This window comes from Danio rerio, chromosome 10 (assembly GCF_052040795.2).
Source record: "Danio rerio strain M-AB ecotype USA chromosome 10, GRCz13ab, whole genome shotgun sequence".
NCBI lineage: Eukaryota > Metazoa > Chordata > Actinopteri > Cypriniformes > Danionidae > Danio > Danio rerio.
In genome coordinates, this window is record NC_141030.1 from 29,722,245 (window position 1) to 29,736,822 (window position 14,578).

The 14,578-nt window shown below is 36.3% G+C and overlaps 1 protein-coding gene across 2 annotated transcripts in view; it reads left to right on the top strand.

Annotated features, from left to right (window-relative positions):
• The window catches only part of frem2a (FRAS1 related extracellular matrix 2a), a 142,512-nt gene that overhangs the window by 46,119 nt on the left and 81,815 nt on the right, over window positions 1-14,578 (top strand). For both annotated transcript variants that reach the window (XM_087269524.1, NM_001137657.1), the window contains 2 exon segments: window positions 7,448-7,573; window positions 9,310-9,561. In XM_087269524.1, the coding sequence (XP_087125650.1) occupies window positions 7,448-7,573; window positions 9,310-9,561 (378 nt within the window).

The following is a 14,578-nucleotide window of genomic DNA, read 5'->3' on the forward strand; positions in this document are numbered from 1 at the left end:
GCTCAATTACCTCTGAGCTCAGGGCTCTCTCCCAGGACAGCATGCCAAATCTGCTATTAACGGCAAGCATATCTAAGTGTGAACCCTTGATGCTATACTTAAACGTATGAACGCTACTGTATATCTGTGAATGTATATTTTATAAAACGTACCTTGGATTTTCAAACAAATAGAGAAGATTTCAAGATCATAGCCATTTTCAGACACATAATTTAATTCTTCAAAAATAATCAAACATCTCCGTTTCAGCCATTTAATAAACTAAACCCACATTACATTTTCTGAAGATGTGAGTCAGAACACAAAAACCTGCTAAAAACATCCAATTTTATTTATGACCATTTTTTTTTCTAGTGTTGCAGATAAAAACACTGGCTTTATCTCCATATTGCAGATGCTTTTTTCTTTCTTTCTTTCAGTGGACCTCAATTATATCTCTTCCTACCTGCAAGCTTTTCACACCCCCGCATATCGGCGGCCCTTTTTTTCATCTCCAATTCTCAGCACAGATATGTCTGTGTTTTGAGTGTCTCGTCGATAAATGTAAATTGTCAACCTGCGTTTGCGAAAGGTTTGATTCACCAGCTTCCTGTATAATTAAACTGTTCATATATGTGTTCATTTCGAGGGGTCATTGCACTTTTTTTGAGCACCCGAACAGAGAAAGGCTGTGATCAAAAATCTTTTTTTGTATATCTTCGAGCGGCTCTTCTAACAAGATCTGGCTTTGTCAGTTTTTTGATCAAAATGTGCTCTTCTCTCACTGTCGGTGGAGCCACGGCAGAATTATTTGCCTGTTCATCATCACGACATCATCTCATATTCTCACAATTACTGCTGTGTTTAGATGTGCAGCGTGAATAACCGGAGGCTCGCGTTGTTTTATTTTGTGTGTTTTTGTCTTTGTAGCCTCCTCAGGGTCCCTGGATAATTAAAATTTTTCACTATAATCCCAAATGCTTAGATAGTTTTGTTGCTTAAGCCTTTTTTCTAAGTTATTTCTTCCTAGAAAAAAGGAAATTCCACAGCTTCCCTTGCTTTTTAATGGAAATAGCAGAGAGAAATGTTATGAAAACAATCCAGAGTTTTTTTTTTAATATTGTAATAATACCAAAAGAATCTACAAGTATCATTCATCATTTACAAGGCGATCTATAATGTATTGCGCATAGTAGGCCAGATAGAGTTTATTTTAAGAAGGCAAGTTTTAAATAGCAGCCATCATAATGCACTATACTTATACTGTATATGGCTTTTCGTTCATAATGAATATCGAAAAGTATACTTCAATGCACAAATGCTGTGATAGATATCAACTAAAAGTTTCCTAGGCCTAGCTAAAACTTTTTCTTAGTAATTCCTGTTATATTTTTTTTTTTTTGGAGAAAGTTTTGTTTCTTTAAGTTTGGCTGGAAAAAAACAGGGTTGTGAAATACTGGGGGCCTTGGGGACCCCTCAAAACAAGATGTAAGGGGAGATCCCTTTAAATCTGAGAAAAAGTTCACTCTGATCTGTAATTTAAATAGTAATGTTAATAATTAAAATAATAGATATCATTTAACCATACCTATATCGGTTCATACCATTGTGAATGCATAATCGCGCCAATTCCTCTATGCAAGAAAAGTGTCATTCAGCAGTCTGAAACCAGCAGATTTAAAGCACTGAAAGACATTGTAAGAGTTCACAAGACTGATTTTTCATAAAATAGGTGTTTGTTTCTTCATATAGCCTTAAAATAAAGTCTAGTTGAGCTGCAACTGTCTGACTGTCTTTTTGGAAAGGCCAGTGATGAGTCAATTACAGTAATCCACCCTGCTGCTGATAAAAGCATGAACAAGTTTCTCTAAGTCTTCACTAAAAACAACAAAGCATCTAATTCTTGCAATGTTATTGAGATGATAGTATGCTGATGTAGTTACTGCTTTGACATGACTACTGAAACTCACATCTCACTCCAGAATAACACCAAGATTCTTGACTTTATTAGTTGTTGTTTGACCCTTAAAGCCAAAGTACATAATCTACATGAAGCATTTATTTTCTACTGAAGACCTAATTTACATTAAAAAGTCAGTCAAATTTTAATTAATGATTTTAAGGCACACGTTTTAACAGCATCTGTTTACCTACCATGTTATATTATATTATATATGGCATTCATTTAGATCGAAAACAGAAAACTATCATTTTATATTTTCACAATTACTACCATATTTAGATGTGCAGCGGCAATAACCCGAGGCTTTTGTGTTTCACTTTTTCTATTGTCACCTCCTCGGGGTCCCTGGATAATTAAAATCTTCTTCTATAATCCCAAACGCTGCGATAGTTTCCATCTGAATGTTACTTAAGCCCCGCTATCTTTGCTGAAGTTATTTCTCCTTAGAAAAAAAGGCAAACAGCTCTGCTTCCCCAGTGAGCTAATTATCAGTCTTACAGAGGGGTTTGTTTGCGGAGGCTGAAGCCCCACGGGAGGCTTAACGTGACGCAGTCAGACGAGGCCGGTCCTGGTGCTCCGCGTGCAGTTTTTTCCCCTCTCAGGTTAATTATCCTTTTAGCGTTTATGTGCAAGTGGCAGTGTGAGGTCGCGGGCATTAATATTTGAGCGCAAGAGGCTCTTTGGAGACCAGTCTGACCCAGTTGCCACACATGATGGCATACAGCGACCCGTGGGCTCAGACAAAAAGGCACATCTGTGTTCGGGATGGTTTGACAAGCTTCCTGCTTTACAGCCTGAGCCTTTCACTGCTCATTAGTGAAGAAGAGCACTGAGGAAGAAGAAAGGCATTTTAAAGATGCTTACTTCAACTTTGCATTCTGTGTTCTTTAATGAAGGTTTAAATGGCTTTACCTTTGGCTGCTGGAGCACTATTAAAGTAGTTTGTTTTAGAGGTCAAAACATCTACGCTGCAAAAAAAATATGCTTTTAATCATTAAAACTATACTGTGTGTCTGTAAAACAAGATGTAGCAAAACAAAATAATGGCTTGTGGGGGTTACAATACACATTTGATAAATGACATTTAGAATATGTGTAGGAAGGAAGTGAGAATTGATCACCATGTTTGACTGAAATATATATAAAGCTCAATTCTCTGAAGAATGTCTAATTTTCACCTTGTATTAAAGGTACCATAGAATACAAATCTGGATATACCCAGGCATAGTTGAATAATAAGAGTTGCACATGGAAATGACAGAGAGACTAAAACACAATTTTTTAGTTAAATAAGCTTTTATTAAACGTGCTATGTATTGGGGAGGGGTGGCACGGTCACTCAGTGGTTATGTTGTGAATTTAATGAAGAGAAAAAACCAGGGAGGTTTTTTTGGGTATTTTCAAAGCAGAATCCTTCAATGGGAACTCATTGTCGCTGTAGCGTTCATCAAAAAATCTCTTTACTACTTCAGCTGAAACTAAAACTGCAATTACACGTATAATCCACAAATCTATGCCTGAGAGTATCACCCGGCCATTTGTTAGACAAAAAACACAGCCATGCCTGGAACTGGCGATATGCATTTCTTTGGAGACAGGAAACTGTATTTCACAAATTGGCAGTCAGACCTGATGTGCATAGCACTTCTAATTTGCATTACATTTGATAAATGATAATGTCCCCTGCACAAAGGCCATCAAACCTGCTCTCTTAGAATGCATCTTACAATGCAAAAACACAATTTATATATTTAAAGAAATTTGTCATCTTTCATTCAGCACTGTTTCCTCAAAGCAAAAGTTGTCAGTGGTTCAAGTTCTGGCTCGGCCAGTTGGCATTTCTATTTGGATTTTGCATGTTCTCCCCCAAAGACATTGTCTAAAGTACAGGTGAATTGGGTAAACAAAAATGGCCTTAGTGTGTGTGTGTGTGTGTGTGTGTGTGTGTGTGTGTGTGTGTGTGTGTGTGTGTGTGTGTGTGTGTGTGTGTGTATATGCGTGTGTATGCGAGAGTGTATAAGTGTTTCCCAATGCTCGGTTTAGGCTATAAGGGCATTCGCTGCATAAAACATATGCCGAAAAAGTCATCAGTTCATGCCACTGTGGTGACCCCTGATTTATAAGGGATTAAGCCAAAGCAAAATAATGAAATAATGTATAAATATAAGCTAAGAATGTATATAGACTGTATGTTGCCTAAAAAGAAGCTGTTTTGTGAAGCAGGCAGCCATGACCATTGAGTGTCTATCAGAATGCAAAATGCAGGATATACAGATTAAAAATGTATTTAGACCCTCCCTGATTAGGCATTTGGTCTCATTTAATGTATCTTTTATTAGTTTAACATTCATATTGTGAAATTTGCTGCAAATACACAATCCACGTTTATGCAAACTCCCCGTTTTTCATTTACGTTAAAGCTTCAAAATCCTTTTTATTTGTATTATAAAGCTTCAAAATACCGTTTTTTGACTTTACTTTTTAATAATATTGCTGTTTAGATCTTGTTTAAAAACATTTTATTAATTTTTATTGTAAAAAGTATATATATTTATATAAAAAACCTAATTACCTAATTCATTATATACAGCATTATGTTCGTTCAAAGTGAAAATGGAAAAGTACTGCAATTTTGTTTCAGTTAATCTATTAAGACTGACTTAGAATATTTTAGAAAAAAAAGTTCCTTTCTTGCCATGTTCTGTAAATCAAAAGTCTGCAGAGGACTGAAGAGCTGAATGTAAATGTACAGGACTTTGCTTTCATATCTGTCTTGTTTTTGATCCCTACAAAGCAGGGTCATTATTTTGGCCCCTCATGCATGCGAGTTTCCAGCGTGAGGGTAAGAGATGCTCTTAATACGCAAGTCTTATACCTGAGAGGCTATAGTGATCGGACTCATTGTTATTCTTTTCTCACAGCCGGTATTTGAGTCTTGAGGGCTGTGAGATTCATTCTTTTATCAGAAGAGCAGTCATCACTCAGACTGAACAGCAGACAGTGTTCTGCGTGTTTCTCATTCACACTTTCTTGCAAAAACCTGTGGTGCATAAATTGGTGCTGAATATAGTGATTTGTTGTCACAATGCTGCACATATTAATGTGTTTTTGGGATCCTGTTACCACACTAACATGTTTAAATCCATTAATATTTATTTGTTATGCATTTATAACGAAACACTAAATTACAGAAATATATTTTTTGGGGAATAACGGCAGAATTTGAAACAGATGCAAGTAACAGGTTTGAAAAATAAAATTATAATTTGTATGATGGTTTCTAGCAGAAATAAATGTTAAATAGACATGATAATTAAAGAGATAAGTTTCCAAAAATATAGTTTTAGGTTCTGTAAAAACAGAATATGGAACAGATTTGCAAGTAACGGTACAAAATTTAAATTTATATTAAATATGAACAGTAAAATTTTTAATTTTTTTTACATTTAAAATTTTTGATGTGATGTAATTTTAATTTCAATCAATCAATCAATCAATCAATCAATCAATCAATCAATCAATCAATCAATCAATCAATCAATCAATCAATCAATCAATCAATCAATCAATCAATCAATCAATCAATCAATCAATCAATCAATCAGTCAGTCAGTCAATCAATCAATCAATCAATCAAACAATCAATCAATCAATCATTCAATCAATCAATCAGTTCAAGTTTATATGTATAGCGCTTTTTACAAAAATTTTACAAAAAAAAAAGATTGAGTCAAATTTACAATCAAATTTATTGCATTATATACAGTCATCATTATCCTGTAATTTTATAGATGATGTCTATGTGTACATGTTTAATAAAGTGTATTTGTGTATTAACTGTCTGTGTTGTCCTCAAAGTCATAGATGATTGGCAGGTGGAAATATAGAACAAAGAAAATAATTTTCTTAGCTTTTTTTATTTATTTGAACAAGAGATATTAAATGCCAATGCAAAAATGAAGCGCTATAAATGAAAATAGGAGTCATACAAACAAACATAGAAACAAACATATAAAGGCTACAAGCATTTCTAACTAAATCTCTGGTGTATTAAGACAGGAGGAGCAAGTCCAACAGTGGTTTGTCTAGCTTGCTGACCCGCATGAAGCACAAGCATAATATTGTTATGTGATGCATTGTGTGGATGCCTTACTAAAAAGATTGACTTTTTGATTGAGTGGAAGAATTGACTACTGAGAGAGTGTGTCTGATCCTTGGACATTATCTGATAATCCAGAGTTTAGGAGCCATAAATGAGAAGGCTCAACCCCCTTTAGTAGACTTTCTGGGTACTACCAGAAGCCCTGAGTGTGGTCGGAGACAGAAGCTTGGTTAGAAAAACAGTAGCTAGATTATTTAAAGCTTTATAGGTAAGAAGCAATATTTTTTTGCTGTTTGCACAGTCATTCACAGTCAAGCAAAACAGTCAATCGAAACAGTCAATTCATCCACCTATCCATCCATCTGATTTAGACAAAATTCAACATTTCCAGTTTAAAACCGATTGCGAACTTTATACCAAATATTGGTAGCCTACATTTCCCGATAAATAAATAAAAATGTTTTTAAATGCTTTAATTTTTATTTCTCATTAAATATTAATGAGTAACATTTCAACAGCATCTGTAAAACGTAAACATTTGATTTGTTCAAACCTTTAGCCCAAAATTAATCTTACCACACATTTGTGAATACATTTTTGAAAAGTCCCAACTCTGAGACACCGAAATGTTCTGCATTCACACAGTATGCGCTTTATCATTCAAACCTACCACTGAAAACACATCACTCGAAATGTGTTGTTTTCTTCACTGTCTGTTCCTCCCTTTCTCTTCCATTATCTGAACAGCAGCTTGTTGCTCTGTCTTTCACCTTGGTGCCAAACGACCACTTGCAGATTGATGATTGGAGATCTTTTGCAGAAAAAGTCTCACATAATTGCTTCGAAAGGAGTAGAACAGGCCACGCAAAGAGGGCTCCTTTTATTTTGATTGGTCCCAGTGCATCACTGCTTCATAAACACCGCTACTTTTGTCTTCTCTATAGATTTTCCATCTCTAGCTAGAGTTTTTTTCCCCCTCAGTGTTCTATAAAAAAGCCTGTTTAGATGTTGACTCAATCCTGACCTGCGGTATTTGAAAATAGCAATGCCTGAACAATCTCCCACTCACTCAAGACAGTTTTACTCGGCAACACACAGCCGGTACGGACAGATATCGATGCCGCTTGGTCCAAAGGCCACTAAAATTCTAATATGAAGCGCTCAATATGAAAAATCTATTTTCTCATGCAAGGTGTGTTTTGCCTTCTGTGCAAGATAAATGTGCATTACACGGCAGGTATAGAGGCGTGTGATTTGAAATAATTATATACTGAAGAATCAATCCGCTGCCTGTGGTGTTTTAAAGCCCTGCAGTAATAGTCTTTGCCGCTAAATCCCTCTGTGACTGATATAATAGAACAGCGGTCCTAATACTGAGCTCTATCTCCTTTTTCTTTTGACAGAGTCCATGGTGTTCTTTCCTCAGGCCGGCTTTGCTGTGGAAGAAGATATTGGAGAGCTGCTTGTCCCAGTGCGCAGGACTGGAGACGTGAGCCAGGAGCTCATGGTGGTCTGTCACACACAGCAAGGTGAAATATACAGAATATACAGCCTTGTCAATCTTTATTTGAACACCATTTTCGATTGTTACCACTCGATCAAATGGGCATTATCATTAGTTATCAGCTGATAGAAGTGGATAAAAGGCTCAGAAGGCTGTTGTCATCCATCCAGATGGTTTATCAGCTATAGTAATAGAGAAGACTTCAGATGCAGATCTGTTTTTACATTATTGTGATGGTTGGGTTTAGGGTTGGGGTAGGGGTTGACGTTAATAAAATACAATTAATGGGAAATTTCATAAATAATATAAATAATTAGCATGGTTAATCAGCTACAGTAATAGAGAAGATTTCAAATACAGACCTGTTTTTACATTACTATAATGGTTGGGTTTATGTTTAGGGTACGGGTACGGGTAGACGTTAATGAAATACAATTAATGGGAAATTTCATAAATAATTTCAATAATCCTTGTTAACTTCCAGCCACATCCGTATGTGATCTATAGCTGAGTAGCTATGTAGATGGATGATAACAGCCTTCTGAGCCTACCAGTAGTAACCATATCTGGTAATGCCCATTAAATCGAGTGATAGCATTCGAACCAGCTGATTTGAATAAGGTAAATGACCCGGGGATGTTACAGACTGTACCAAAAAGCTGAGGACCAGGGGTGGGGTAAAATTACGGGCTGTTTTCCAGGAGAAATAACAAAACAGGAGAGTGGCGGGAGATGAATTGGAGACTCCCGGGAAAAACAGGATTGTTGGCAGATGTGCCCAAAAATGTTTTATAACTCTTTGAAACTGCCTCTTTTCGGCTTTGATCCAAATTGTGCCATTTTGGTGACTGTCTCTTTAAATTCAAATCAGATTGTGCTCTTTTCAAAAGAGGGCGGGGCTACAAATGCCTTCATTAGCATAGAGGCAGATTCAATAACAAGACTAACATTCTATGCTAATGAGGGGGAGATTGTGACTAATGGGTGGGGATTTTCCCCTTTCACGACACGTACAAAGGGAGAATGTCATTCAAAGTGTTTCTGCGGGCAGTTTTTGTTAAGTTTGATTATAAAAAATTTAATTATTACATTTTTATCATTAGAAGCTGGTAATTTTCACACTTTTGCCACACAACTATTTAAACACCCGTATAAAAGTGATTTTTGCATAATAGGTCCCCTTTAATCTGAAGTTTGGATATACTATCAGCCCTTATAGTGTCATAATAAAACAAAGCTAAAGTTTTTAAGAGATGTGTAAAAAAACTAGTAATACACATAGGATGAAACCTGACAAGTCTTAAAACAGAGCATCTCAACATTACCTTTAGTGCGTAATTTAATATTTCAAGCTCTGTTTCCATTTTTTACTGAATAAATGCTGTAGAATGATTTTTATTGTCGATTCATTTTACCTAAAGTAGTTATAAAAAATTAAAAACTAAATCTTATTGTTGAAATTATTTCCTTTTTACAAGATTTAAAAAAATATCCAGTTGAACTTGAGTTGAAAATGAAACTTGTGTATTGCATTTCTTACTATGCAAAATTCCAGAAGTTGTCAATATAGTTAATTCCAAACAACTTTCCGTTTTTGTGCTTAAACTTTTCTCTTACATGAAAAAACTATAATTGGTTTGAAACGGGATCTCTTTAAAGATTCCTACTTGAAACTTTTCCTGACATTTATTATCCACATCCCCTTGTAAGCACTTTCTTTGGATCTGAATGAATTCCCTGCGTGTGTCTTTTCTACTGCAGACTCTGCCACAGGAACTGTCCCCACATCGGTTCTGTCCTACTCAGACTACATCTCGCGTCCAGAGGAGCAGGTCAGCATCCTGCGCTTTGATAAGGACGAGACGGAAAAACACTGTCGTGTGGTGATCATCGATGACTCTCTGTATGAGAGCGAGGAGAGCTTCAACGTGACCCTCAGCATGCCTATAGGAGGCCGTCTGGGGCCCGAATACCCCACTGTGAATATCCGCATTCTGCCCGACCAGGATGATGGTAAGAACTTGTTTTTTTTCATATGAACACGTAAAGAAACAGAAAATGTTTTCTTTAGAGCAGGGATGTCCAAACTCAGACCTGTAGGGCCAGTGTCCTGCATAGTTTAGCTCCAATTCCTTCAACATACCTGGTTTATGTGTGTTTAATTGGGGTTGGAACTAAAATATGCTGGACACCGGCCCTCCAGGGTCGAGTTGGGGCTGTACACATGATCTGAAGTCAACTCACCTCTAAATGGAGAAGGTTTGAATAATTTGCTCGTGTGTTGTGGTGCTCATGTGAGAAATTTCCTTGCGATTTATTTTTCTCTTGTAATGATCTTAATAATGCTCTTTATATTATCAATAAAAAGTAGATCTTATTCTTAAATGAAAAGGGTTCTAAATTATGAGTTACTCATTTATTCATTAAAGTGATTCGTTCAAAATGTCTAATTCTTTTAGTTATAAAACAAGTAATATCTTTATGTCATTAAATCATTCATTCAGGTGATTCACCTGGTAAGCAAATGAAATCTTTATGAAGGAGATTTTAAATATTCCAGTTACAATTTCATTCAATATTTGCTGATTAATTCAACTATACATTAAGTGAAGTCTTTAGTTAGTCATTGTTATCATCGAAGTAAGTCATTGAATAATTTGGTCACACAATACAAGAAATTAATTTAAATCAATCCAATGTTTTAAACAGACTGCAGAAATTACCATTTCATCAAAATCACCATTTAAGTTTTAGATATTAGAATCTTGGAAGAATTGTGTGCTCTAGTTTAATAAAAACCACGTCAATGTTTTAATACCTAGGTCATATCCACGTCAATATACAAATTTCTGTTCTTATAAACCACCAAAACCAGTACACACACTGTATTTCTTTTAAATTCATGTGTCGTGAATTTTGCATTTTGAAAATAGTCTATAATGAGATAAGATGATATGACTCTAAGCCTGGTTATATTACTTGAGAGCTTTACACTACCTGACAAAAATCTTGTTGCCTATCCAAGTTTTAGGAACAACAAGTAATAACTTCTAGTTGATCGTTTGGTATCAGAAGTGGCTTATATGAAAAGCAAAAGCCTTTAGATCACTCTTATTTGACCAAAATAAAATATGATCATTTCTTGATTTTTAAATATGTAATTAAGACAGTAAGGTCCAACTTTGACAAAAGTCTTGACACTTAACTGATATAATGTACATTATAGGATATAAAGTCATGGTGCAATGGAAAAGAATTAATATTGTGTATGACTCCTATGAGCTTGGAGGACTGCATCCACACATCTCTGCAATGACTCAAATCACTTATTAATAAAGTCATCTGGAATAGCAAAGTGTTCTTGCGGGACTCCCAGAGTTCATCAAGATTATTTGGATTCATCTTCAATGCCTCCTCTTGGTCTTACATCAGACTTGCTCAATAATGTTCATGTCTGGTGACTGCGCGGGTCAATCCTGGAGCACCTTGACCTTCTTTGCTTGCAGGAACTTTGATGTGGAGGCTGAAGTATGAGAAGGAGCGCTATCCTATGTAGAATTTGCCCTCTTCTGTGATTTGTAATGCAATGGGCAGCACAAATGTCTTGATACCTCAGTGTGTTAATGTTGCCATCCACTCTGCAGATCTCTCGCAAGCCGCAATACTGAATGTAACCCCAAACCATGATTTGTCCTTCACCAAACTTGACTGATTTCTGTGAGAATCGTGGGTCCATGCGGGCTCCAATAGGTCTTCTGCAGTATTAGTGACGACTGGGAGACCGTTCAATAGATGATTCATTAGAAAACTCTACCTTCTGCCACTTTTCCAAATGATCAACTTGAAGTCAAGGTTTTATTTGTTGCTCTAACAACTGGGATCGACAACAAGACTTTTGTCAGATAGTGTATAATGCTGTTTTCAAAATAAGAGTCCCACATATGTGGTAAGAATAATACAATGTTAGATCTTATAAATAAGGAGAAATTATCATTGCTGTAATGTCAGTAAGAAAATGTTCTGGCCATAATAGCATCATCATAAATCATAGCATAATCTAAAACATTGAATTGTCAGAGTCTGTGTTTTACACTGGACTGTTGCACTCACAAGACTTAAGCAACGAGTTAACCACAATGTTTGAAGCTCACAGTATGTAATTTCCATATACTGAACTCTTATAAATTCAGCTATGCCTAGGTATATCCATATTTTTAACATCTTTAAAAACCTTAAAATGATGAAGTGCTCTTACAATTTAGTCTGTGAACCACACAAATTAGAGCTATTTGTAATCCCTATCGTGCTCAAACAGATAGGTTTTTGTTACTTGTTCGTTCAACACTCAGTGATATTCGTGGAGCTATTTATCTTTCTCCAAAGCCCCGTACAGCGACAGAATTTCCACGTGTCTCATCCACATACAGCAGCCAGCGGATGAACCCAGAATAGATACAATGCACATGTAAATGGCCAGCGCTGAAGTTCGCACAGGAGTCTCTTTCTGCTCCAGCGTTACGAGGCCTGAAATCGCAGATAAAGTTAAGTTATTCTAAAACATTCTCTCCTCAAAGCCAGAGAATTAATTATTTTCCAGTGGAAAGCGAACAGATTTTTGCCCTTTTATCTCTGTTTTGCTGTTATAATGGCGCCCCTCAAAAGTTTGCTGAGGAAAATAGGAGCCGCTGGCTTAGCCCACCTCAGACAGAATGCATGAAATTGCACTCAGGAGAAAACTGGAAGGCATAGAGTTCATCCGTTGGCTCACTTTGACTGTGAAAAGTATACATGCATGTGTACTGTTTATACCACTCAACTGTGGGCCTGAATCCCTGTGCAGTTCAATGTGAATGTGGAGTAGTGGTAATTCCCATAAGACCCAACAGTCAAAGCTTTCATCAAGTTAAGGTCAACTGAGCATGCTGTGTGTACATTGTGTGACAAATAGTGCTAAGTGTAAATTGTGCATGTGTGTGATTGTGTGTGTAAAAACTGTATAATTAAAGGATGTTCCTAGCGCTTTGTTTTTAGCTCTTTTTCTAACACACAAACAGTACACCTCAGGCTGCTAAAGTATTTTTAGGGCAGTCTTCTTTTCTGTTACAATAACCTAAGGATATTAGATTATATCTGCCTCTAATGGAGGCCGTTATCAGTAAATCTGGGCTTAAACCACCAAAACATCAATCAACAGCCTGCAGTAGCAAAACACTCCTTAAATTCAGGGATAGAGCTGCAAATGAGGGTGTTGTTTCAACCTTTTGTGATTGTTTATGCGTAATGGAAAGGTTTCGAGGCCCTCAAAGGCTTTATACATTTATTGTAAAATAACTGTTCGGAAGGTAAGATTTCTTTATTTAATACAGAACTTAGGTTTTGAAAAATATAATCATGCATACAATATATGGCTTTTAATAACTGGAGAAGGAGGGTCAGGTATGGCTAAATTAACTTGTGTTATGCAGTAAGGAAGTATGTGATTTCAGTTGCAGAGTAGGTGAGCTAAGGTAAAAAGTAAATGATCATAGGAAGAGCAAGCGCAAAATAGAAAAAGCCAAAACATTGCTATGCAAATCAAAAGCGAATGGGGCAAAAACATTAAGAATGTGTCTGAATCCACTTTTGCTATTTTAAGGATGGAAAAATACACTTTGCACTGCGGTGCATGATTTAACAGAGTTGTACTTATGATTGTTTTAATGAGTTATGGGTGTGTTTTGAGTATATTGTGCTTATTAAACTAATTAGACTAAACTAAAAAGAAAATGAATGAATGAATGAATAAATAAATAATAATAACATTATAGAAATGCAGATTGTCATGAATAAACTGAAAAAAGCCCCGAGGTGAGGAAGGCATGGAGGCAGTGCTTTTTATATGTATAAAATAAACATTTTTGGAAAAATTGTTTTAATATGTAAAGATATTTGTGTATTGCTGTTCATACTGTGTGTATTTAACAATGTGTTAGCATTTAGACCTGCATAAGCACGTAACTAACACACTCTGCGCTGGACTTAGACAAGCTTTTAGCTGGTCAATGGCACGGTCTACTTCAGGTTCTCAAAATAGCAACGCAGCAACAATGCACCTCAACGCTCCTCCTTTATAGACCAGCACGCTCAAGAGTCCACAAAGTGGCGCAAGTAGATTTGCTATTTAAACAACGTGGCAAAAAACGGGAAAATCAGAGAGTTGAGCTGGTCTGAAAATATCAACAAATTAGACGTCTTGCGCCTTATTGCGCGGGTGTATGATAGGGGCTCTAGTCATCTTTTATTATGTACTGATGCATTATGTTTGTTAACTTTGATCTTACAATGGAAAAATAAAATACTGTTTTTTTTATTGTATTGTACTGTAAAATATATAAAATTGTGAAATCTAAATATTTTAAAGATATTCATTCCTTCATTAGTTCATTTTCTTTTCGGCTTAGTCCTTTTATCAATCTGGGGTCGCCACAGCGGAATTAACCACCAACTTACCCAGCATATGCATTACGCAGTGGATGCCCTACCAGCTGCAACCCATCTGTGGGAAACATCCATACACACTCATACACTACGGACAATTTAGCCTACAGAATTCACCTGTACCGCATGTCTTTGGACTGTGGGGGAAACCGGAGTACCCAGAGGAAACCCACGCTAGCGCGGGGAGAACATGCAAACTCCACACAGAAATGCCAACTGACCCTGCCGAGGCTTGAACCAGCAAACTTTTTACTGTGCGACAACAGCACTACCTACTGCGCCACCGCGTCACTCGTTTTAAAGATATAGCTGTAATAAATGCAGTCTTAGTGGAGACTTCCGTCAAAAACTTGATATTAGTCTATACTTTTGAATGGTAGTGCAATCAAGCTTTGCATTTTACATAAAACTTGCATAGATTAACATCATGCTAATTTATTTAATTCTTTTAACTTCTTTTGAAATGCTAGACTACATTCATATGGGAGAGGCTGGAAAAACAGCCAGATGTGATCTGTGTGTGTGTGTGTGTGTGTGTGTGTGTGTGTGTGTG